This window comes from Watersipora subatra, chromosome 3, assembly GCF_963576615.1.
Source record: "Watersipora subatra chromosome 3, tzWatSuba1.1, whole genome shotgun sequence".
NCBI lineage: Eukaryota > Metazoa > Bryozoa > Gymnolaemata > Cheilostomatida > Watersiporidae > Watersipora > Watersipora subatra.
This window is the reverse complement of record NC_088710.1, coordinates 48,932,571-48,960,484: the sequence shown is the minus strand read 5'-3', so window position 1 is coordinate 48,960,484 and position 27,914 is coordinate 48,932,571. Positions and strand designations below refer to the sequence as shown.

General features: G+C 35.9%; 1 protein-coding gene across 1 annotated transcript; it reads left to right on the top strand.

Annotated features, from left to right (window-relative positions):
- Positions 1 to 99: 99 nt before the first annotated feature.
- On the top strand, positions 100 to 26,602 carry LOC137391696 (urocanate hydratase-like). Its single transcript, XM_068078223.1, has 15 exons — positions 100 to 298; positions 785 to 915; positions 2,070 to 2,223; positions 2,572 to 2,762; positions 8,057 to 8,123; positions 8,334 to 8,477; positions 11,548 to 11,680; positions 12,333 to 12,528; positions 15,647 to 15,744; positions 17,476 to 17,670; positions 17,825 to 17,895; positions 18,972 to 19,070; positions 21,269 to 21,368; positions 22,659 to 22,840; positions 25,930 to 26,602. The coding sequence occupies exons 1-15, from the start codon at positions 161 to 163 to the stop codon at positions 26,074 to 26,076; spliced, it is 2,046 nt and encodes a 681-aa protein (XP_067934324.1). The 5' UTR covers positions 100 to 160; the 3' UTR covers positions 26,077 to 26,602.
- The last annotated feature ends 1,312 nt before the right edge of the window (positions 26,603 to 27,914 follow it).

Here is a 27,914-nt window from a genome sequence, read left to right as displayed (position 1 = left end):
CTAAACGACGAAGACGGGTATCACATATGAAAATAGAAACCTTGGTTAAAATTCACGCGCGAGTAGTTACAGCCATTCTGTTTGCTTAAATTTCTGCAAAGCTTGTCGCTTATTTCCGTGCCACTAATTTACAGTTACATAATTTATTCCAAATACCATCATGGCGGATGTGAATTTCTTGAAGCAACTTAGTTTTGGAATTCCAGTCAATCCTCTTCCTTCGAAATTACAAGAAAGGAATAGTTCTGTGCCCCATGCACCAGTGCTAACTACCAATTTATCTGCAACCGAGTTTAAAGTGAGTGTACTTAGCTGCTAAAACGTTCTTGTTTACTGTTGTTTATTATCTGTTTACTGAAATCACAAGTTTTATTTACTGTCTGAACAGAATTCGTATAAGTATGTGTTTTAATGGAGTGTGGTAGTGTTGCAAAGTACAGTCAGATCTTTCTCGTCAACCAGGAGATGCCAGAGTTGCTGTACCTCCCAAACAGGCCTACCAACGCTCACGCATTGGGCGTGAGACTCACGGAATCACATCAAAGAAAAATTGGAAATGCGTGAGATTTTTGCCCCAATTTCCACAATTTTATATATACTACCATTGATACATCAATTGCCCCAAAATCAAATCTCAAGCATTGCCACTCTTGGGTTGGCAGGCCTGCTCGCGAAGGTAACCTCAATAACTCTAATCAGGTGCACAATAACAGCTATTATGTTGCACAACTACTCTCATTTTTCAGTAGCAGTTAATCTACTCATCAACTTTTTGCTGTTTTAGTTGGCGGTGAAGAATGCCTTGCGATACTTCCCAAAGGAAACACATGAAGTGCTGGCCGTAGAGTTTAGTAGAGAGCTTCATATGTATGGACATATATACATGTACAGATTTATTCCCGATTTTGAGATGAGGTATGGCATGCAGTACCTTTGTCCATTGACAAAGAGGTAGTGATGTATGATTTCCATTGCTATAAGAAATTCCAATTCATTAAAAGTAGTTACGGTATTTTTTATTTATCGATTTTCTGTGTCTCTTAATTTTTCTCTCAAATTATACCTTAAAAACATTTGAAACAGACTGCTACTGTAATGGCTAGTAATATTGTTGCTTGCTCACATTCCAAAACTAGCAAGCAATTTCAAAGTATTAGATATTATATCTGCGGTGAACCACAAGAGTAATAGTTTTGAACATTGCTTTTGGAATAATAAGTGTAGTTTTATATACATTTTACTCGGATTGCTGTAATACTATACACATTGTTTTCGTGTTGCTCACATGTAAAATAAATATACTTATCGAGAGCGTCCTACATTTCGACGATACTTCCTAAATTTCATCTTAAAGTAACATTACAAATGTTTACATATATGCAACACATCGTATTATCTAACATATCCATCACGCGTATTATTTATATAAAGCCTTTTGATTACCCAACTTTTGATTTATTTCACGACTCTAAGATTTGGACTGCTGATAGAATGTATCATTTCAAATCACTTATTAGAGCACACAAACTATCATTCAGAAACATTTCAAAAACCTTTACATAACACTTGATTTCAATCATCCTCACTTCCTACTCCTTTTTATTCTTCATCTGCTGGTCAATGAACATCTAACTTTGTGATGTCTGCACTGTGGAATAAATTGCCAGCATCGTTGAAATTAATAAAACCTATTGGTGAGTTTAAGACGGAGATAAGGTTCCACCTTAGCTCTGCTTGGTGAGCATTAGTATCTACACCTTATGTTGTCGACTTAGGCCTGCGACCGGTTTAGCTCTGCTCTTTCGCGTTGGCCCCATCATCTCTACTTTTGTTTGATTGTTGATATACAATTGTTTGAAACTTTTCTTTGTTTTCTTTTTCGTATGTATGCAATTGTATGTACTATCTATTTGATGAAATAAATCACACACACGCATAGAAGAAAATAATACTATACCTGTAATCAGTTTATGATTAATTTCGGGCATTGTTTTCCTTATTCATTGGTTGTCATTTGTGATTGCATTTAAGCAGGGGTCATTGTTGAACTATATTTTTATGTACTTCAGGGCGTATCCAATTGAATCGTACCCAGTCAAATGCAAACAAGCTGCAGCAATCATGTTGATGATTATGAATAACTTGGACCCAAAAGTCGCACAATTTCCTCATGAGCTTGTTACCTACGGCGGTAATGGACAAGTCTTTAGCAATTGGGCACAGGTATACCCTTTACCTGCCTTCCCATTTTTGTTTTTGTTCTGGGAGTAAGTAATGTGTGACAGGGGAGCTAACTTCTGTTTATATAGCCTATGTGTTTGAATCCTAAATGGAATGGGTGAGGGTGCTAACAGGCGTAACCAATGAGATGTGTTAGTGGAAGGATATCACCAATATAATGTTGTTGTTTGGTCAAATGATATTAATATTATTTGATCATTTTGATCTGAAACTTCACGTGAAAATTAAAAATGGAGATTTTGATGCTTTGAATGCAGTGCTTACAGTCACAGGTAACTGTCTTGCACTCGATGAACAGTACTTACCTTCAGTAAATACCTGTACTTGTAGTTTTGGCTCACCATGTACTACTTGAGTCACATGACCGACTCACAGACTTTGACTCTCTTCTCGGGCCATCCATCAGGATTGTTCCCGAGTCGCCCAGCAGCCCCCCGTCTTGTCATCACCAATGGAATGATGGTTCCCAATTATTCCACTCGTGCTGATTATGAAAAGCTTTTTGCTCTGGGAGTTACCATGTAAGTAATGCGTGACAAGGGAGCTAACTTCTGTCTATTTAGTCTATATGTTTGAATCCTAAATGAAAAGGGGAGGGTGCTAACAGGTGTGACCAATGAGGTGTGTTAGTAGAAGGCTATCACCAATATAATATGTACAGTGTATAATAATATGGCCAATAACGTAGTCTTTTGGCCAAATATAGGTTTGTTTTTGCTCTTGAGTTAAAATATGTAGGCTATACCGTAACTGTTTTCCATGGTTGAAGGCTGCTTGCAAGTTGTTATTGCATCCTAAGTAATTCTTTAATTGGAGTTATCTTACCCACACAATCATGTTACTTTGAAGTAATGTCATTAAATCAGTATTGATTATTTTTTGGTAAACTTAGAGCTCAGCAGGTACTACTACACAAAATATTCATTGTTCATGTTACATCATGTCCTTTACTTTCAGCATTGGAAATTGTTCTCTCCTAGGTGTACAAATCGCTGTGACGTGTTTGTAAATTGTCATCAACTTTAACATAGAAGTAGCTTAAAAATGCATAAAAACATTGCTAATGTGGATTTATATCTTGCAATCTTTTCTATAACAAGAGCTGCGTCTGTCCGGAGCCTCGGTTGGATGTTGTCAAAAAATATTGCATCTTACAGGATTTGAACTCACAACATTTGCCTTGTTAGACTGACACTTTAAAACCTGTGGCATTTGACGAGCTTTCTGCATTGAAGAATAATTGTGCATACAGTTATTAGGCTTTATGGTCTCTCATGGCGCACATGATTGCTAGGGTATTGGTGATGATAATTTGCGCAAGGTTCTTGCTGAACAGCCATCCTTTGGCTGTCACTATGATCAGTACAGTTTTCATTTACCTTTTTCATCTACTGCATTTGTCCATAATGAGTGCAGTAACAAGGTACAGAAGAATCACGATAAAACGTTATTTGGATATTGGTTTGAATGAACATATTTTGTTGAAATAATTCTTCTAGCTTTTCTTTTTGGAAATGAAAGTCACAGGTGAAAGCATGGAATTATTTGTTTTTTCTCAAATAATTATATAGAACAAAGTAATTAACACCATTTAACCTGGGCTCCTGTTGTGACAATGCTGAGTGGATCTAGCTCGTGTATTATCCTTCAACTCACAAACATACCAGAAAGGAGCAACCATGAAGGCTAAAGTTATTATATAAACTTAGTCTACTTCAGTGAGTTATGTTGGCCTTATCGGGTACAAAAGTTCAAGTATACGGAAAATCACAAGCAGTTTGTACTAGTGTGCTGTATACATAGGAAACGGATATTTTTGGCAATTCTGGTGAATTTATTCTTTATTTAATATTGATCATGGAAAGAATACTCACGGCCATTAAACTCTGTTAATGTGGAGCTGTTATACTTTAGAATCCAACTACACACATGACCGGGTTATACCTGCAAGCATAGTTCAGCTCTAGTATATAGTGGACAACTCCTTCTATTTCATCTAGTTCATATTTCTATTATTCTGTTGATATTGTTTAATGTACTTACATGGGGCTATCAGGGTGGCAGCTAAAGGGCTTGGTAGTCGGAGCTCTCGTAACCACTGGTGGATAGCCACATTTCTCTCGGTTAAACCTGTACACAATCTGTTATGTTATGTCATAAACTGGTGAGTGCAGTTGATAATAATATATTATGTAAGCCATTGACCAGGAGCTGGTCAAGCATTTCTGCTACTGAGACATAGCCTTAGTGCGGCTCTGAGAGAGGAGGGGAGGCATGTTCATGCGCCAACCAAATCAAATAGTTGACTGAAGCTATCATGGTGTGTCCTTTAATAATGTAGAAGCATAAATAAGCCTTAGTTATTAAGAACTCCATCCATATACATGTACATTAGAGTATCGTGGCAAAAATCCTTTGAGTTAACCTAATACTGTAATTTACAGCACTCAACAGGCAAGTGTTTTTTCGTTAAGCACTCACGTTGGGCTGTCAGGGTGGCAGCTGTAACTTCCATCAGGCTTTGTGTTTCCAGACACCTTGATGCCACACTTTTTAGGGTTATATCTACAGGATAATCAATTTACTCCATAGCTTGATTTAATAAACAGAGTTTAGTATTGAACACTATCAATACCTTCTGCTAAATCCTGTGTGGTTGAATTCAAAAAAAATTCTTTCATTATCATAGGATCTGCTAGAACATTTCCTGTTTTGTTTGTCATTGATGATGAGTTTGGCCAGTTATACCCAATATATCCTGTGTTGGAAGAAATCATGATTTTTATGGAATATACGCGATTTTTTATTTCAATTTATTATTTTGATAAATTTTATTGTTTTGACATATTTGCTAATGCAAATTATCTGTGAATGACATAACACATTAGAATGATGGTGAACCCACTTTTCAGTATTAGTGACTTACATTCTTTAGTTTGATAAATTCATATATTTCTTTCACTCAACACCCATTTAAAATTATAATATGTAAACTGCATGTAAGTTTCTTATTTTTGAATAAATAAAACCAAAGGTGGAAAATACTCTTCAATGCTTGAACTTAACTGATCACAGTAAAGAGTTTGATGTCGTAATGTTATTAATTAAATAGGGTAGTGAGGGAAAACTACCAGTTACAGTTGTTACCTCACAATTAATCCTGCTTTGAGGTTTACTAAATAAACTCGTAGCTCCTAACTTCAAAGGTCCTTCTGTAGCATAGTACTACACATGTAGCCAATTATCTCCATCGCAGCTGCTAATTTATGACAGGAGTAATTACAAATTTGTTATCCACCCTTACACAAAACAATGTTTGTCAAGAAACACTGATTTTTGCACAAGTTTAAAAAAACTCACAATTTTTCCCCAAAAAATTCCTGATTTAAATGTTCTCATTTCTTGAGCCAACTTGGGACATAGCAGCTTCTAACTTTACGATTAAATTTCACGACTAGTGATTGTCAAGTGATTGTTTTCTGGATATGTACTTATATGACTAAAGCTAGTTAGTCTTTGATAAAACTGATGCATATTGTCAACCCTTGGATTTCTCATCTATTCAATTTTTCCCATTATTTGATTCGTATATAAACTCTTAGCAACATATATATGGTCAGCGTCCTAACTATAGAGCTGAGGATACGGTCAGGGGCCAACAAGAGCTTTGTGTAGGATAGGTAATAGGGTTGAGAATGAAAATGACTTACAGGATAGAGTCTGGGTGGCAGCTGTAAGAATAATCAGGCTTTTGAGACCCACTACCGCTGCTGCCTCCGCACTTGACAGGATCGTACCTGAAAGAGTCAGCGTTTGTAAACGGTTTCAAATGTGTATCCTTTTTCTCTATTTAATGTCAGTTTTACACTCTTAGAGAGTGATAATGTGGAGACAACTACCAGCTTATTTTGGGTATACATCCAAAATGAGGAAACTGTGTCAGTTGTACCGTAAAAGTGTACAAAGTGGTAAAGTTGTTAAGGCTTCCTGAAATTTCTACAAAAATCGCCCATTTAGTACATTATTTAAAATTTTACTGCCCACTGCAAGTATAAATCTCTACTTTTAATAAGAAATTCCAGTGAACCAAAAGAGTATCTATTTTTGGTAGTCTGTTAATCGTGGTACGTCAACTAATCATTCTGAGAATCACTGTATTGCTGCTAAATTATTACATACAACATTCAAACAAATGTACTATATAAAACTACTGGCTGAATGCCCGGCATTGCATGAGTAATAAATAATATAATTACCCTAAGAATTTGAGGAAGTTACCTGGTAAGCTAATAAGCTACTACGTCAATTAATCATTCGGAAAATTATTGTATTGCTGCCAAATTATTAAAATATTGTTGTTGAAAACAGATCAAAACGACATGCATTTGTGACTTTATTATAGAAGATATCAGCAGGATATGAAATGCATCAAATGTTACTAATTGAAAGTTATGTGTTTCGGAAAGGGCTGCGCTATATTCTATATATAAGTAGGTAGCAATTTCTTGTTAGTAGCACGTTTCTAAGTGAAGTACAGTCTATTTCAGTCATACTGTGTTTTCATGATATAAACAGTAAAATAAATTATTAACTTTCGTTTAGATAAAACGGATCTAGATCTGCACTCACTGATAAGTCTTCGGGAATATCAAAAATACTCTTGCTAGATTGCAAGATGTCTGTTATATATCCCAAATAGACTCATTCATAGCGTCCACTTACATGCTGCTGTCTGGATGACAGCTATAGGTCAAGGCCGAATGCACCATCACTATGGTGGTCAACAAGAATGTAATAGCAAGAAGCACTCTCATTATTGCAGGTCTGTAGCGATGTTAGGAATAAAGAGAAACATACAAACCTATTGCTTGTGTATGGTGGGAACTCGCAGCCGGTGGTATTTTATAGCCTCTGTTACTAGATGATGATTTGAGGAGCTTATTTTCATAAGCTAATCTTCCCACAGTTTAGATGAATAAATGATACACATTTAGCTTTCAGTTTGTGACAAACTGCATGACTTATCTCCATTCAAGCTTGTGTCTCTTTTTGTATTTGCTACCAATGTCACTTTATACTGCTTACTAGGTGAATGCCCGGTGTAATGTAATGCAGGTAATGTAATTGCCATTTGCTAAGTTACTTTACCCAATGAATTTGAGTAACTTAGGCTAGTAACTCAAGCTAGTAACTCAAGCTAGTCGAAATCTTTAGATTTAGAGCCATGCTTATAATTGCGCCTATAATCATTACATGTCATGATCTCTCACGCAATCATGATTTTTAAGTATGTTAGTCGTAACCAATAGTATTTCCACAAACGCTTTATGCTTATGAACCGGTGTAATAAATTAGTGCACAATAATTCTATTGTATGACATGGACAGCATAGTGGTTAGCTCCCCTGTTGGCATAATTGGAGGTTTTGGGTTCAATTCCAGTACAGAGTAGATTTTTTTTTCCAAAACTTTATTGCTATAACTGGTACTATAGACGAAAAACACCGAGATTTATATATATATATATATATAAATCTTGGTGTTTTTCGTCTATATATATATAGCTGCACAGTAAAGTATATTTCAAATTCATTAATAGTCTGTAGTTAGTCATGAGACGATGAATTCCGTGTCAATTTTTTTTCCGTGTCAATCTAAAAAAGACAAAATTTTTAATATCTTAGTATTTATACTGTGATATTACAAATCAAAAAATTCGATTATGTTTCAGTGTTTCAGTGATTAGGATTGCATAAGTTATGTTTTATGGAGTACTTGGAAGACCATAGCATCTTCTCCAGTCATTCCTCTTGTAGGTACGGGCAGATGACAGCAGGAAGTTACTGTTATATTGGACCACAGGGAATTGTTCATGGGACTACCGTAAGTTCTTGCATCTGCTTCCTTACTGCAAAATGCAGATATTGACAAATCTCACAGGATTTCTTTTATATATTTTTAGAAGTGATTCGATGGCACACAGATTCGCTTTTTATCTAAAAGATTGTAGAACCTAGGCTATCGGTGTACTTATGCAGTTGTACTATTTATAAGGCTATACCGGTTTGCACTAAATATTAAATTTGTTTCCAGTTGACAGTGCTTAATGCGGGCAGACGTTACCTAGGTACCGCCGATTTAGCTGGCAAAGTATTCGTTACTTCTGGACTGGGAGGAATGAGTGGAGCACAGGCTAAGGCCGCTACAATTGCTGGTTGCATTGGTGTCATTGCAGAAGTAGGTTTGATGTGTGTATCATGAAGGGACAGGATGTACCGTGGGCTGATACCATGTAGTACACTAACAACTTTTGGGGTTTTATTAAGAAAGCACAATTGATATTGCCAAAGTATATGCGATTTATTAGCATTTCTTTGTGATTTGCCTGTTTTTTAAAAGTAGGAATTTTTGTATCGTTAGAGTCGGTCCCAGGCTCTCTGAAGCTTTATTTTGGCATGTTTTACAAGATTCGTGACATTGAGCAATTCTATGTATAGTTCAACATAGGTTTTAATCAGTGCTGAAATTTGGAGATATATGAAATTACAGACTTTTGCGTCCAGAACTTTCAGCTAAGGCTATCTGCTCAATTCCATTTGTCCTTGCCATAGCAAGAGTAGTAAATATTGAAATCGCTACAACTGCTACATTTTGTCCTTTTGAACAAGAAAAGTATGAGTGCAGTATCGAAGAATTGTTATGTACAGTGTAGAGTTGCCCCGATTTTAATATCGGAATCGGTATCAGTGCCGATATGGGTGTTAAGTATCTGAATCGGTATCGGCCGATCTTTTCTTAAAAAATTGGAAACTTCAGATACTTTTTACAGATAAACTATTTAGCAGAAAACCGTATTTTAGCCTGCTACACTAATTAAAAAAATCATCAGCTGCAAGTTTCTTACTTTTACCTTATGAATTCTGGGCCTGTCACACACTCTATTTCATGTCTATAGCCTAATAAACAGAAACACAGCTGAGGAATCTTTTGGCTTTAGTCAGGACGTAATCACCAAGTGCGGTATTTCCCAATTACAGCGATATGATTTATTGCAGCCAATCACGAACAAAAGCACAATGATGAAAAACAAGAATGCGGTGTAATATTTCTATGTACTAGCATTACGAAAGTAATTTGAGCATTCGATGCATCAAGTTATCTATTTCTCTTGATCCTGATGATATGATGCATCGTTTGCGTCGCAAAAAATAACCTCAGTAGCCTATCGGTATTTAGCCTGTCCTCCATCATCTGTGGCAATTGAGTCCTTCTTCAGTACAACTGGCTACATCGATAGTGATGGAAGATAAAGACGTCTCGCTGAGATAATTGAATCACTAACGGTAATTAAGAGAAATATTTATTTGCTCTAAACCTGTACAGGCGCAGCAGTTTGTTCAGCAGTAAAAGAGAGAGACTTCATTATCACAGAGAAAGCTGTACGACTAACAGTAGTTACCATTATTAATAGCAGATTACAAGAAACATGGACTGTTTTGTTACTAGATGCATGGTATGTCATAATGTCAGTATGTGACTATATATACATGTATATCCTTTTTCCATAAATACAAACAAATACATCAGTATTTATATTTTCTTTGCATTATATTTGCATAATAAAATTAACAATTATCTATGGAACACAAAAGATCTGAATCGGATTATTTTTCAATAAGAATCGGTCTATCGGATCGGTATCTGATTCGGCTGGTGAAATTAGAATCGGGCATCTCTAGTACAGTGCGACCTGTGTCCTGAGATCTACTTGGTTTGTGAAATGGTATGTTGTCTCAAGTGTTCTTGTAAGAATACACTAGCTTATTTAAATACATAACCTAAAACCAGTGTTGCTGTTTAATACACACTCCAAAAATCACACATGGCATTAAAATAAATGTATAAGAAATATGTAAAAGATGAATTAATAAAGAAATGATTGAATGAAGTAGATTTTTATTTTCACTTTCAAGTCTCGCTTACATTGGTTCATGCGCGAAATTGAGAGGAAACTGATGCAATATGTGTGAGCATAGGCAACATGTACGGAAATAGAAATGGCAATACTTGGTTTGGTTAATCCTTATTGTTCAGCTTGTGGACCGCGATGGAGTGTGGGTGGTGTTACAAGGTGTCCAATGTGTGAACTAACCTTTAGAGACAGGCAAACGAAGGTGGTAGGCTTGGCATGCTGAAGAAACCCTACAGGATGAAATAATTCGCGGAGTTAAATTTCGCGAAAATTGTTTTTTCATGCATATTCGTGGACTAAATTATTCGCGGACTAAATTATTCCCGGATGAACACATTCGCAAATAAATTAATCCGTGAAAGCAGCTAGCAATAGAGTAAAACCTTCATGCGCGTATACCACATGTTTAGGTTTCTGTTTAGTTAGGAAATTTATGTCGATCATGCTAAGCTATAAATTTTTTGGCTGCATCCAGAGGTTTTTATGTTCATCGATTTGGAGGCCTTGGGTGAACCAACAAATTGTGGTAAGTTATGAGTTTTTTCAACGTAAAGAACTGCAGGAGAGATTTTTGCGATGATGATGCCATGCCGAATTCCGAATAACTTGTGACAACCTTGAATAATTTTGTAAAGAAGTGTGATGCGTTGGCAATGGGCTTAACTCAAAGCCCCAGCGATGATTTTTAAAAAGTTTGGAACTCAGCTACGTTTACTAACTCTGCCTAGCGGCTAGTTTTTAATTTGAGGCAGTAGTTATTCTCCCTTGTGTTAAAAATAAAGCTGATAATTCGTGGATTTCAATAATTCCCGTAGTTGACTGTACGTGAACTCGCGAATTATTAAATCCATCGAATAATTTCATGCTGTAGGGTAGATGGTTCAGAGGCAGATGTGTCAATAACGATACACTAACCTAAAACTAACGTATTGAATTTTATTTTCGTTTTTAGTTTAATTTTCACTTTCAGTCTATTCGGTCTCATTCACCTCATGCTTTGTTTGCTTATATACTGTTGCCTAGTGGACTAGCTACTAAAGTTTGATGCTTTGACAAATTCTTATATATTATAAATAGTTATATTAGAATTATATTATGTAATATATATTAGAAATGAGAGTAAAAATATTTGTCTAGATTTACATCATAATATGTTAGAAAATTTGTATGTTTTGGCAATCTGAAGTAGAGGTTTTGAAGTTGTGGCATTGTACAGTATTGTGATGTTGTGCAGGCATCTGAATGCTGTTGATTTGTTAGTACGGCGCCTACACAGAGTCATCGCTCTGATGAGGACCTCCCTAAAACTCATTAAATTTATTCCTCAACACGCAGGTTAGTGAAGAGGCCTTGGACAAACGTCAGCGACAAGGTTGGGTGTTACAAAAGGTTTCCGACTTGGATGACTGCATCAATCTTATTCGGCAAGCCAGACGCAACAAAACTACTACTAGCATTGGATTCTTGGGTTAGTATTGTGTCTTTATGTGAGCTTTTAACTTTTACATATGATTGGGAACTAAGGCTAAGATATGAGGTTGCATTCATTTAGTAATCTACCCTGTTGGTGTTGTTTGTATATTTGATATTTTCTGTATTTTAAAAATCGCCTTCAACCTTTTCACTGTCACCTTTCTTCACGACAACTACTCGATGGCTTCGTGAATTTTATAAAACAAAAAGATATTATGGTTTGTTTTTTTATTTTAACAATTTTTTCTTGTTTATGTTGTTCAATTATTTCCTAGCTTAAATTTTAAGAAAAGCCTTCGTCCATGCTTCATCGCCAACTGCTGACAATAGTCCATGTCATAACACAAGGGACAAACAGGAAGTGCGTTTATTGATGTCATTTTTGGAAGTCTTTTTCTTCTGAGTGTTTCAATTCCGATCAAGTTTTGTCAATTTTAATCTTGAAACATCCTGGCAGTCAGATCACTTAAAGCATCAAACAAAATCTCAAATGGTTGAAAAATATCTATACTTTCTAATAAAATATTTTAAAATTTGATGTGAGTGACCTTTCAAGGTGGTATTTGACGAGTAAGCAACTCCCACATACATGTGCAACAAAAACCTGTCAGTTGGTCAGCAATTGCATAAAAAGTTTGTGTTACTAGGCAATGTGGTGCTTTTGTGGGAGCGATTGGCAGCATTAGCTGAGCAGGGAGAGATGCTGGTGGAACTTGGTTCAGATCAGACTTCTTGTCACAACCCCTTCTTAGGAGGCTACTACCCTGTTCAGCTCTCTTACAGTGAGGCAAGAGAAACGATGTCAGAGGATCCTGCACAATTCAAAAAACTCGTCCATGAAAGGTAAAATTTGAGTTTTTTGCAAACCTAGAATAGTATTTGTTGTTCTCTATGTTTTAAATCATTATTAAAAACATGATTTTTTTTTTTTTTTAAATCAAAATTTTTCGTAAATTTTCAGAAATCGGTGTTTCGTTACAAACAATCTGGCTTTGATGTGTCTAAAAAAATCTTTAAACACTCCTTTATCATGCATTAGCAAGTGTGATAAAGATAATTGACTGCGTGTGATGTACAATGCTGCAGAAGGATCTTTGAAGTAAGGAGCTACGAGTGCATTTAGTAAACCTCAAAGCAGGATTAATTGTGAGGTAACCACTGTAACCAGTACAAATTTCCCTCACTGCTCTGTTTAATTAATAAATGACATTATTATTATTTCTTAGTGCCTTTTATGTCTTTGGCTCTCATTCATACTTTGTGTAAAACTGCTAGTAGCTCTACTCCACTAACTTACATGAAGTTTGCACATTATTATTTTATATTGCTGTTGAATGCAAGAAATATAAGAAGTTGTCAAACTAAAGCATGTAAGTTCCCCTAATGTCAAAAATTGGGTTCACCAGCATTCTGATCAGCAATGCAATTCTCAGACAATTTGCACAAGCAAAAATGAGTGAAAAAATTAAATTTGTCAAAACATCTTAAACATCTAAAAAAATTAATGTAGATATAAAATCTGGTTTGAATTTTTTCAAAAACAAGTTGGAATTTTTTCAACCCAGACTTTGCAATTTAAAATTAGTCTCATATTGTTTTTGTGTCTTTATTTTATCAGAGATTGACAAAATGTTATGAGCTTAGCTAACATATTTGTATACTCGTAATGTCGCCACAGCACTTCCAGTCTCCTACCAGTTGAGGAGTTGATTGTGTTATTAGAACCGGCAGTCTATTGTATTATATTGTCAAGCTGTTTGTGTGTATTTGTTCTGTTAGTTTATAAAGAGCAGTGTTGGTCTCTAACTCTCATAAGTTATAATGCTTGTTATATTTCTCAAAGCAATTAAAAACACAACACTCGGAGGCTGAAAAGAAATTGAATTTACATTTGAGCAACTTTTGTGCTTTAATTGAAATAATTTCAGGCCAAATCAGACAATCGTCCTCCGCAAACTCCCTTTCATTTGACCTTTATTTAGCTTGAGCTCGAAAAATTGTGTAAATTTCTTTGGAATTAATGGCTGACACGGGGAATGCAATTATTATGAACTATGTAAATAATGATAATTTATTGAACATTTATCTTAGATTAACTATTAGAAGATGTGCTTTAGTTTTCGAACTATAAGTTTTCTTCAAAGTTTGGCCAGGTGCACCTTATAGGTACATCGGAGCGATTTAAATGTGAAATTATTGATACATTATTAGTTATTACCGATCGAGCAGCAAGAAGAAAAGTTGAGTTGGTGACAAAATTTAAGGTGAAAGGCGGAGGCTACTTTTACTAAAATGAAGATCGCCACTCAATCAAAGTGTCAATCATTGACAGAACGCTACGTGGCCGATTCATCTGCCTCCAGTGTCAGCGTAGTTGAAAAGTAACATCATGTATGAAGATTTTATTGGATTTTACCTACCTTGTAGTTGGTTTGATACAGATGGTTTTGGTAAATTTCTTAGCATGTTGTTTATGCTAGAGTTATCAGAATAACTCCAACATGTTATGTAAACATGCTCAGTTGTGTCATGTAGCATAAGCATATCGTTCAGTTTGCTGTGGTATCATCATATTTTAAAATGAGTCATCCATTTAAATTTTAAATGACAAGTCAGTTTTTGGTGTTTAATTTTGTTAAATAACTTTCTTCAAAAATACGACTTATATATGTTTTTCTTCATTATTATACATTTTACGGCTGGTGCGACTTATAGTTCAGAAAATACAATATTCAAAATCAGTTTTTACAGTCTGTCAATAGTACTAATAGCCTTAGGTTTCTTAAAGGCAGCTAATAGTTCTTACCTCTCTTATGCAAAAGAGCAAACCTGTTGCTAATAAGCTGGTGAGTTGCAGCTAAACAAAGGAATTGTAGCAAGACAATTGCTAACATCGAGTCTGCTGTTTGTTCAGTTTTTAGGCCTCATCTTATAAGAAATGCAAACAGGTGGAGATAATTGATACAATTGCTTGTCTTCCTTATTTTGGAGTAGCTTAATGTCGTAACTTGATTAATGTTGCAGTAGAAAGTTTTGAAATCTGTGTGTGCGTGTGTGTCTCATGTTAACAGAATGTTTTGCACATGTTTTCAATATATAGTTGAACCTCAATTGATGAACACCACCATATACAAGTTATTTGGACATGTCACGTAGAGTTGGAGCACTTTTTTGTAATCGTTGTTTCTGAAATTCAACGTTAAAAATTTTTCCAAACATTTCAGTTTTGCAATTGAAGGCAAAACAAACTGGTAAAAATTGAAAATATAACATAAAAATAACAAATTTGTGTAAATGACACTAATTTAAATTTTGCCTAGTGTAAGTTATCACAGCTTCTATCATTCATTCTGTCATCAGACTTACAGATAGACTTAAAGATAGACTTACTGTCAAGTCTACACTTTTATTCATGTGTCTCTAAGGTCAAATAATGATAAAACCTCTTCACTGAAAATCACTTCATTAATTTAGTTTTTGACATTTTCCTACGCAGTTTTATATAATCCTTTTTTGTTATATATAATTACTTGAAGTATTTATAAAAGTTTTTGGTCTCTATATAACAAATTAGAGAAAATTAAAAATTTTCTTATAAATAGGAATACCTCTCTCCAACATAGGACAGTTTTAACATACAAAAAAAATATCGAGTCATGTTAACTCCGTATATCGAGTATGGGTTGTAGATAAATCCTATTTGGATCCGTCTAATGTCTGAAGCAGCTATCACCTCTTATATTACTCATTAGTTATAGAGAATCATTTTAGTTTTCATATACAGAGTTGTCCATCCCTTGCAGCAAAAGTAGTTTTTTAGTTGCTGCCACGAAGGTGATCCTTTACATAAACACTTTTTGCTATTTTGCAGCGTAAAATAATATAGTTTGCAGTTTAGCTAGAGTAGGCTGAGACAGCTCTTGCAGGTCAAATAATGTCAAGTACTTCTTCATTTTTGTAGCCTCCGGCGGCAGGTCAGCGCCATTAATAAGTTGGCAGGGCATGGTCTTCATTTCTTTGACTATGGAAATGCTTTTCTACTGGAGTCATCACGAGCAGGTATACAGTTTGTGGTGTACTTTACTCTACACGTAAAGTTAGTATGTGTACATATATGTCTGTGTGTACACATGTGTACACACGTCTATCTAAGGAAGGTGTGTATATATGTTTATATATGTGTATATGTGTATATACAGTCAAACATGGATAACTCGTCCACGGATAGCTCGAACACATGGTTAATTCGAACGGTTTCTTTGGTCCGTTCCCACGTAATGATAAATTGCTATAAATAACTCGAACTCAACACTGTTAATTCGAACTGTTTTTTTGCCCAACGGCTACCGAAACGGTTGCTATCGCTTTAGAAAATCACTTTATTCAAAGCCATAGAGGTAAACCTCATCTTTTTGTAATTCATAAGTGTTGTTATTACCACCATCGGCAAAATATTTTTGTCAACGACTTTTCTAAAGGTTTGGTGAAATTTGATTTATACTGCTATACGATGAATAGCACGGGCTAGCCGGGTCACGCGCGCAAGGATTTTCGCCACGCACATACAAAACAAAAACAGCATGTTGTTTTGTATGTGCGTGGCGAAAATCCTTGAGTGCGTGACCCGGCTAGCCCGTGACGAATAGTTTTCCGACGTTGATTCCGTGTTGAATTAACGTCGGAATGTTGAATGTTTAAAACGTCTTAAAAATTGTTGTAATTAAACGTATACGTTGTCTTAGCTAAAAAAACTATTCATCGTTTGACCTAAACACAGAATACGTGTGTACATTCAATAAGTATCCATTCAAAAAGCGTGAGTGATATACAATGTACCGTAAAACCTCGTAAAACTTTTAATTGAACTGCCTCAGAGTGTTGCTCTTAACGAATCCCAGGTAAAGTAAGGTAATCTTTGCATAAACTTCAAGAAAAATCGGCAAAATTGATCGTGGGTAAAACGCTCAAAAGAAAAAGATGTCCTTTCTTTTGAGCATTTCAACAACGATCAAGTTTTGCCAATGTCAATCTAAAAAACGTCCTGGCAATAACATCACCTCAAACAACAAACCAATCTCAAGTGATAGAAAAATCTCTATACTTTTTGATAAAAACGTTTTAAACTTTACATTAGAAGCATTTAATTTGAAACAAGCCATTTGTGCTTTTGATTTATATTATAGTTTGCATATGTACATGTATCTACTAATAAATAAGTAAATACATGGACTTGTGACAGTGCTCTGATAACTTGAACGCTCTGATAACTTGAACGCTCTGATAATTCGAACACTTTTGCTCGGTCCCGTGAAGTTCGAGTTATCCATGTTTGACTGTATTTGTATGAGGTTATCTAATGTAAACAACAATTTGTAACTTGACATAAAAATCGTTTGTGTTAATGTTGTAATCTGTTTGACCAGCTTTAATTTTAAAACGATTCATCAATAAATATTAAAAATAAATTTACTGATATCACAATTCGCATTCTTTAATTTGGAAGTTGTCATTTCATGAGAAATGTTATGTGGAGATAATGAATCAAGTTACATTTTGTGTGAAAATGTGAGGTTGCAAATATGCTCTTCATTTACTTAAGATCTAGGTAAAATATTTTTATGGTCCTAGCCACTTGTTACAAATATGTGAGTTCATATAAAACCAGACATTATTGATAAAGTCAGAAGGGCAGGCTTCGAAACATTTCATTCCCTGAAACTGTTAAAGTAGTCGAGGAGACAATTCTCACTCAAGGACTAGTAGTAAATCTACCTGCATAATAATTGACAGGTGCTGATGTGGCTGGGGATGGGGGTGAGGCAAACAGCTTCCGCTATCCGTCATACGTACAACACATTATGGGTGACATATTTTCTCTTGGTTTTGGACCATTCAGGTGGGTATGCACTTCCTGTGACCCAGAAGACTTGAGTTGCACGGATGAGATCGCGACTGAAGTACTTGAGAGACTCGTTAAAGGGGGAGGTAAGTCAAGTGGTTGCCAAAGAAGCTAATACAAGCCGGTGGCCTATTTCTCAGGGTTACTCACTTTCTAAATATTGACACAGCATTTAGCTTATGAATTGAGTTCTTGTCGTGCATTGTCAAAGCGCAGACTATATATCCTCTGATTATTTAGTGTCAACAAACGCGGAAAGCCAGTATGAGGACAACATCAAGTGGATTAAGGAAGCGAACAAAAACAAGCTGGTACGTTAACCCTAACCATAATTACGTGTTCACCTACTGGAAAGGTTGTGGAAAAGTGGTTGTTCTGATTGGGTTATAGAATTAATTAGGCCTCACAGTCGGCAAGTCAGAGGTGGCTGGCATTTGCTGCATGATTCTTTCTTTTCCAACTTTGTGCGTCTGTTTGCATTGGAGACTTGCCTGCTTGACCTAGATAGAATATATCGTCTGCAATTCTTCATGCGAACAACGGCAAATACAGTTGAGCCTCTACTTGGATAATAACCTCAAAATATGATTTTTTTAACATTTGATCTAAAATTAGAGCAAATATTCGCCCAAACCCAAAGTGTATTTTAACGTACATAGTTGTAGCGTACAATGTTGGGACGTACAATATTTAATGATGTACGGTTCTGAAAGCATGGAAGTTTGGTAAATAAAAGTGAAGCGGTGATAAAACTTTAAAGAATAACATAAAATGTATGTATAACTAATGAAATTATTCAAGTTTTGATAATATAAACTTTATCTCGTCTAAATTAAAGTAAATAATCCATCTTTACCTCCAAACCTGTTCGTCGTCAAACCTATCATTTTATTTATGAGTTCCTAAGGATAAGTAATTATGAAAGTCTCAGTTCACTTTATTAATTCGGTTTTTTGCATAGTTACTTCTATTTGTTATATAGTTTTATATAATTTCTTTGTTATAATGTTATGTGTAATTACCTATAGTATTTATTAATGAATTATCATAGGTTTGGGTTATGGAAGGAATGACTGGGTATTTTTGTCGTACTATTTGCTCTAACTTGATGACTTGTTTACATACAGATCTTATACTGAATTTACTTACTGAGGTTTACAGCAATTAATAAAAAATAGAAGCGCACAATTTCAGGTGTTGTAAATAAGTGAACTCCGTCCATGTCAACAATAATTTAAAAGACCTCTGCAACATTTTTTGTTGAGTCGTTAGTTTAGTACTACGGTCCATCAGTTATTTGCTTGATTCAATGTAGTCGGCATGAGTCATGTTGAGAGAATAAAAGCCTCTGTATTGCTAAAAATTGTTACCTGACTACCTACTGTAGGTTGTTGGCTCACAAGCGAGGATTCTTTACGCGGATCAGCAAGGAAGAATAGAGATAGCGCTCGCTTTTAATGCTGCCGTAGCCAGTGGAAGGTTGAAGGTAGGTCACGTGATAACATCAACAAATAGTTCTAATTCATCGAGCGATTTGTTGTATCGACCTTGTACATACTCTGGCTTATTTAGGGTTATAAAAGTGAAATCTTGTAAAATTTTAATTAGTTGTGTTTTTAATGATATATAGCATTATATAAACTAGAGGAGAAGCTACGATAGGGTGTAGTATAGTTATTCTATACAAGCTAATATAGATATTATTATAATTATACTAGTACCGTGGTAGTCCAGTCAGGTGAATAACTATAATGCTCTTAGCATGACTTTATACAAACAGGACATAACCCTTATTATGGAGAAGATCAGCCAAATGCCCGGCATTGCAAGGTTGATAGAATAATTACCTAATGAATTTGATTAACTTACCTGGAGAGCTAGATCTTTACTAAAATCTTTACTATAACAACCCGCATTTTGGACCAGTTTAGCAATTATTACGCGTAACGGTCAACAGTGCTAGATATTAACCCCAAGCAAGCGCTTCAAGTGTCGGTATCTTAACCAATGTAATGGCTATTTACCAATGAATCCATTATATTTCGAGTAGTTTAATGGTTAAAGTTGTCGCCAGTAGATCTGTAGGTCCTTAGATCAAATCCAGTGCCCTGTTGATATTTCATTCCTAGGTTTTAATTGCTATAACTGGATACAGGGTTTAAGAAAAAAAGATTCATATAGATTAGTGTTGGGGCCATAACAGAGTATGGTTTAGCTATTTTTATATATGCTGACAAAGAAACTAGAGTAGATGTTATACTATAGATACATGCATAATATATAGCATTCTAGCTACAGGTGTAGAAGCTACAATAGAGTTTATTAAAGCTATTTCTCTAGATGCTAGTATAGATATATAGCTAGTAGTGTGTATGACTAGATGCATGGCTATAGGCTAGGTACCAGGTACACCTTTATTACGCATTAAAGGCGTGGCTACACCTATCGACAAGATGCATCACTGATGCCTAGTATAGATATTGTTGTGGCTAGGCTACATAGATCAATGCTACCAAACGTTGCGTCGGGTTGATTAGATTGATCAATGAGAATTGGCCTCAATTGTGTGAAGGGTATAACATCTTCGATGAATTTTACAGTATCATCACCATATTTATTATCTATTGCTGATCAGCAATGAATTGTAATAGATATAGATATATAGTTATAGCGCTTATGCAGCTGTTTGCATTGCTGTATTTTTGCTAAAGGAAAAAAATACTAGAGGTTGACGGTGAACATAGCCAAGTACAACTGCCGTGGTTATATGACATCAATTAGACTATTGGGAAAATGGGTTTCAGCATATTTATTACATAAAGAATTATATGAATGGTTTGTGGACAGTTCCAATTTGTACTAGTAGCCTACAAGGAGTTGTTACAAGTAGAAATATTTATTATATATTTAAATCGTGAGTTGCGAGAAAGCCTGTGTCGTCATCATCGTTGCAAAGGAATTTTAAATGCGACGAACTTGCACTAGAAAAGAATAAAATAGATTTGAAATTATGACATTAGAATCAGCTATTTCAGTCGACCACTGATGTGTCCATTTTATCTCTACCGACTTGGACCGAAATGTTCGTTTCAATACAGCGTGCACCGGGAATGCGTTGGCTATGCAAACAACACATTTTGTTGGTGTGTGATTAGCCAGATTTTAGAAGCTGGTTCACCCTCCGCCGCCATATGTCAGAGTTGTCTTCTCTGCGATTATTCATCGACTATGTGCACTGTAACCAAAGGCGTCGTCGAGGCAATGGGATACGTCGAAAAAGTTTGCAGCAGTTGAACTTTTGTGATAGTTTGACTAGCCTCCATGATAGCGTATGCATTGTGCACCGCCTTGGCGATGATGATTGGCCATGGTGGATTGCTCGATCTATATGTTCTTTCATAACAGTTACTGCAGGACTAGTATATCATAATTTCCACGACTGTATCGTATAATGAGAACGCTATACCACAGACTATTCGCTGATGTCAACGCGGATGGGTTTGTGATAGTGTGAACATTGTTATCACAGACGGCCACGGAAGTATTGTGTGATTAACACTGACCTACGACAATACGGTGTGCCCCAGTCTCTAGCTAGATGTCAGACTATCACATAGACTACTTAAGAGAGTATAATAGTCACACCAATCATAGATTCTACTGCAGACGTCTGTATATCTGCAGGCTCCGGTAGTGCTCAGCCGAGACCACCATGATGTGAGTGGCACTGACAGTCCTTACAGAGAGACGTCTAATATTTATGATGGATCAGCCTTCTGTGCAGGTCTGCCTCTTCCAATATTCACTAATCCCTTATATTCACAATAGATCGGGCCCAACGTGCTCCCCTCACATACACTAACACAAAAAGTTCGCAAAATATTAACTAATAAATTCATATCTGTTGAAGTCACTTTTTCATTATTGCAAGCATTTTACTATTTTTTGGTTCATTAGACAATTTTGAGGGTCAAGTGCGTTCAAGAGATACGCTAAAGGCTGTCACAGGCATTTTGCTTTTTTGCATTTTACAAAACGTGACAAGAAAATGGAACTGCGATGACTGCTATCACAATGATGCTCACAGGGAGATCTCACTGAGTCAGACTATGAGCAAGATTTATGTATTTTATATATATTTATATTTAGTTCCTCTAATTTTTTAATAATAGCATCATTGGTTATAGTATATGGTTATGATAATACTCTAGTATGATTTTAATAATTATCTGTCACCCCATGAAGTCCCCACTTTACTCTCCCTCTCTACATGGTCACCCTGAGTTGTTTCTAGCTGAATGTTAATCAGGCCATTTATTATAAGTATGAAAGTGATGATGACCTACATTGACCTATTGCATGTGCTGACTGTCTTTGGACTCTAAGATTTTAACAAAAAGAAATACGCCATTGTTTATAGCGTTATTGGGATTAGCATAGAATAAGACTAGAGACTTCTCAACCATAAAAGCATTTATATATATTTACACGAAAATAATTTTTTACAGCCCTGTAGAGCGCTCGTTGAATAAAGCAAAACGCTGCATAGTTAAATAACCGAGGTCATTTTAGCAATATGAAATCGCTATATTTTATCAATTCAAATTTTTATGCAATTGTCCTATATTTTTTCAGTAAAGATTTTTTCATCTAAAAAAACATCATATAACTGCATGAAATTTCTATTTTTAATACCAAGTAAAATAGAATGCATGATAAATAACAACTTTGGCTACACTGTTATGTGTAATTTAGGTCTGATCATCTGTAAGATTTGAACTTCAGATGGTATCGTGTATGTAGTTTACTTGGTTTATATATCTTTTAGCTATATAATTTGCACTCGTAAGTGGAAATTTGCTTTCACTCGTAAATCTGCTTACAGAATTGCAAAAAAAAGTATTTTCATGGATCCAAGTGAAATATTAAAACGAGCGAATCGTTTAACAGTTCAACCGATTGCTTTGTATAGATGGTGTTGTGTTCAGTTTTTTCTGACAATGTGTAGCTGGTGGTTCCTCTAACTTCTCTCCTGTCCTCTGTGTATAGTATGTTTACATTGGTTTCTTTGCAGATATGGCGGTGCAGAATTGTATTGGAGACAGTTTCAGGGGAGCAACATGGGTAGCCCTGCACAACGGCGGCGGCGTTGGCTGGGGAGAAGTTATAAATGGAGGCTTTGGGTTGGTTGTTGATGGCTCAGAGGATGCCGCTGACCGGGCCAAGTGTATGCTTCAGTGGGATGTCAGCAATGGGGTATGTGGAATACAGTGCACTCCCGGGTTACAGTGCACCCCGGGTTACAGTGCACTCCCGGGTTACAGTGCACTCCCGGGTTACAGTGCACCCCGGGTTACAGTGCACTCCCGGGTTACAGTGCACCCCGGGTTACAGTGCACTCCCGGGTTACAGTGCACCCCGGGTTACAGTGCACCCCGGGTTACAGTGCACCCCGGGTTACAGTGCACTCCCGGGTTACAGTGCACCCCGGGTTGCAGTGCACCCCGGGTTACAGTGCACCCCGGGTTGCAGTGCACCCCGGGTTACAGTGCACCCCCGGGTTACAGTGCACTTCCAGGTTACGATGTCCCTGTTATACAGTTTTTTTTGCCTTACGATGCGGAACACGATGTTTTTTTCACCCATGCCATATGACATTTTTTCGCCATGCGATATTGACAAAAAATTTTCTCAAAATTCAAATCTGGCGATTGGTGTGCTGAATGGGTCGAAATAATGAAGAAGCCAATATGCTATTGGCCGAAATCCCTCCCGCAACGCATGAAAGAGATACGATGCTTGCTCTCCCTCTCAGTTCAGCATTCTTCAGGTTTCGTAAATGCTTGATACTGCGTGAGTAAAATGAAAATTAGTGCAAAGTAAGTGAAAGTTTATTGTGCGTCCTAGAGTTTAATATAATATTTATTATAGCGACAGGCGCTAGCTAGGACGGCAAGCCTTAATGGAGAGCTAGCTTTACTGATGAGGAGTTGTGGTTCATGTGATTTTATTTAATCTAACTGGCTCAACATGAAGTATGCAATGTGAATTACATGACATGTCATCAATGTAAAACAGTTGCATATCTAATCACTAATAACAGTGTAACATATACATATTAGTTTAAATGTTTTAGAGGCAACTCAAGTGTATAGAATTAGCCATAAATTGTAAAATAAACATAAAATGAGAAATATATTGATTAACAAATCCCAATGTGTGTAAAAGTCTAAAGGTTGACTTGCAACAAAATTTACATTACAGTTATTTGGTATCAAAAGATTCACCATGTCTTACTCTGCTGTAATTGTAGGTGCAAAATATGTGGAAATGTGATTACAAGCTCAAAAACGAACAGTTAATCGCAGCCATCACAAAACCGCCGTTGATTGAAATCCCCCCCCCCCCCCCCCGTATCAAATATTCAAATATAGATGCTCGCTACTTTACAGTTTTGTTTCGGCTTGGTCTAATCGTCTAGTCGTAATAATTTCTGCAGCATTTTTCGATTATCACAAGTGACCAACAGGCTCGTCATGTTTATCAGGCAATGATATGTCCTCATTCGAGCTAAGGTTAAAAAATTAAATGAGTTTTTTCGGTGTATTTTGAGATATCAGTGCTCAAAATGACAGCATTACGGTAATGATGAAATAGACGCTTGAGGACAATAGACATGGTTTTATTGAATGCGTGAAGTATATTTGTAAAAGTATTTCGACGAATGAGGTTGCGTGAAATTGTAAACAGAAGCCATCTTGTAACAACTATGTCCCATTTGAGCCGTTTTGGAAAGAGATTCAAATCTACGGCAGTCTCGTGATGGCGGCAATTAACTGTTCATTTTTTAGCTTTTAAGAGCTTGTAATCACATTTCCACATATTTTGCACCTACAACACAGCAGTGTAAGACATGGTGAATATTTTGCTGTAATGTGAATTTTGTTGCAAGTCAACCTTTAACAGTTTTAGACTGGCTTGTTTTGGTAGAATGAACTTGAAAATAGTGTAGACTTTAGAACTTTTAAAAAACAACTTGGAAAGTTTATCACCAATAATGGAGAGCTTATTGAGCCATACTGCTCAGGTCAAAGACTGCTGCTCTACTGATCAGGTCTAGAGCAGACAGTTGACTAAGATGACCCGAGAATGAAAAACTAAATTAGGGCACATCGCGGCACCTAAAATAGTCATAGTCCCAGCCACGCCAATCACCAATGGAACGAGCATCAACGCCCGCAGCAGCAGCTTTCAAGCTTATTCATCTCAGCACCCAAAGACTGGAAAAAGCATTAATATTTATTAAAAATGTACTTGTTTTATAGTCATGACACTTTTGTTCAAATAATTATCTACTATAACTTGAAAACAAAGAAGTCCCGGGCTGATGTTTGCTAGAAATAATTTTAAGAAATGACTAGAAATAATACATGTATACATTCATTATATAATATAATTATATAATGAATGTATACATGTATTATTATATATAAATATATTATATTCATTATATAATATGCAATAAATATACATTCATTACATTTATTATGAACTTTAATTGATTATACATATACAGCTATATAACTACATATATAACATTAATTCGTTAGCCATGGATCCTAAGTTTGACAACGGCGTTAAAGGAGGAAGTAAGAAAATGATTACCATTGCAACAGAGCAAGAGTTACTAGGTTAACTATAGTTACTAAGGTTAATATACAATTTTGTTACTACATTACTAGTACATTTCATATATAACATTTTGATGTTTTTACCAAGAAGTGTTTGCATTAGATGATTAGCCTACTATGGATTTCTATACCACTCTATCCACTCTATACGACATTTTTGCCTTAAGATGCCAACACTGGAACGAATTAATGTCGTATGACGAGGATCATTGTACTTGATTACCTGCAGTCTTATTGGCTTGTTCAAACCTCTCCGTCTTGCTTGTTGGCTATTTTACTCATTTGCTTTCCTTTGGTTTCTGTTACCTGTTCTCTTATCTTGGAATTTTGCTTATTTTTCGCTAGCATTCACTTTTATTAGCCTTTTTTGTTTTATCATGTATTGTTTATAAATAAACCATAAAAATCAGAGAATAAATATATTTAAATTGTTCAAAAGTTCTCATGAACTACAGTGTGAAACAGTTTTGATTAATTCAAGGTACCAAACCTCCTGGTTTTGTTGTAAAATATTGACTTTCTGATCTATGAATTTTGTGACTTATATCACCGCTGATTTGTCACCGCTAACGAGAAGCTGGATCTATATTTCCTTGGTAAGAGCATTTATCAGTTCGCTACAAAACTCTGAAATGGGGACGTTTTTTTTATCAGGTGGTCAGAAGGTGCTGGGCTGGCAATGAAAATGCGTACATAACCGCAGAAAGAGGAATGCAAGAGAACAAACAACTACTTGTCACCATGCCAAACCAGGTGGATGAAGAGCTGCTGACGAGTGCTGTCACATCTATCCCTATGTGAACAAATGGTGTTATGTGAACAAACAGCGTTTTGTGATGTGTTGCTGTTGACTGACATTAGTGGTTTCTTGTGTATTTTGTTTTGACGTTTTTATTTGTTTCCATATACATTTTACACGTTAAATATTTTATTATCTGAATCTCTTTTCTATCTCACGCCGAGTTTTTTTGCCTATTTTACAGCTAGTATTATTCTCAGCTGAAAAATATTGCTTCACAATTTCACATGAATTTGTTGTTTGTGTTCAGATTTATCCAAGACTAATCTCCTTATTACGGCTGCTAAACGATGGGAAATTTATTGATTTTTAAAATAAATAATTGCATAGTTTGAATAGAGGGCTTTGCACCAATTGAATCGGTTTGAAAACCACCAAGACCAACAGATGCTGACGTAGTTTATTATTATACATGTATGCCTATGGCTTTAATGCTGTGGTATGGCAGACATGATCGCTGTGCTGCCAGTAATTGTAATTAAAAGCAAGTGCCCATGGGTAATCAACATTTGTAATTGTAATTATTACAGACACTCAGTATATATTGCGTTGGACAAAAATATTACATTTGTGTCATTTCTAGAATGAAATAAAATACATTATTTTGTGTTTTATTGTATTCTTGATTACAGCCTCCGAGGGAGATCAGCTGAGATCTTGTCGCTGCTGCAAGGGGGCAGCAGAGTCATTTCACTATCTATAATATAGGACATCTATTTTAGGAGTATCTAAGTTGGGTCAAAAACCGATACAATCTGGAGACTTAATCGTAATGTTTACCAATGTTAGCAATGCATGCTGTCACTGAGTATAATTCATTTGTGATGAGTGACTAGGCCAGTTCATACCAGAGCAGCCGTTGTTCAGTGGTTAGTGCATATAATCAATAGGTCAGTGGTTTGAGTCACAGAAGGACCATTGGTGGTGTTAGGAAGGGGATCCAGTCACAATTGCTCCTGTGCCTAACCCCATATGGTCATAGTATATTTAGTACCAGATAAATCTGGTTCGGAATAAAGTGCCATATATGCAGCAAAGAGGAAATAAATCTTAATAAAAAAGTACTAATTTACCTAACATTATGACTCACATCCTGTATGACAGTCCGCAATCTGCATTTCAGCAAAAGTTGAAAGTGTATAGTTAGGTTAGAACGCGTTAACAACCAATACAACTTCAAAGGATGCAAGTTACTCTCACGTGTGGAATAATTGGGTTTCTATTTCATGCGCCTGCGACCTTTAAGCTTTATAGAATATGCTATAGACGTTCCTTTCTATATCTCTATGAATCATCATGCGATTGAAGTCACTGAAGGGTTTGTTAGACATGTTTGTGTTTAGACTGTCAAACAAAATATAAACTTTTCAGAAAATGTGTTTCTCGGAAAAAGGGATGTAAGTAAATCGATTTCTTTGAATGAGGTTTCACTTTTCAAAAGCGATTTCTTCTTACAGTTCTATTGATGATGAGATGGTTACTTTCAGTGCTCCACCTAATCAATATGTCCCACTATACTTATCATCAAGCAAATGCTGACAGCTGACTTTGAGAGTTACATGTTTGAAAATATTTTCAAGTGCTGTGTGAGCTCTCTCAAGTGAACTTCAGTATTTAGAAGAAAACCTGCATAGTCTTCAATTCTTAGAATAAAGTCGGGCTGCAAGTAAGATAGTATAGTCCAATTTTATTGCAATCGGTAATAGACTATATTGTAAATTTAGTTTTAAGTTTGAGGTAGTATTGGGGTTAGAGATGGCTTATATATTTGATACAGTGAAGTCAAAGATGCATATTGCTTGAAAGCTCTCTCCAGCTTCAGACGCTCATGCTGATTGGA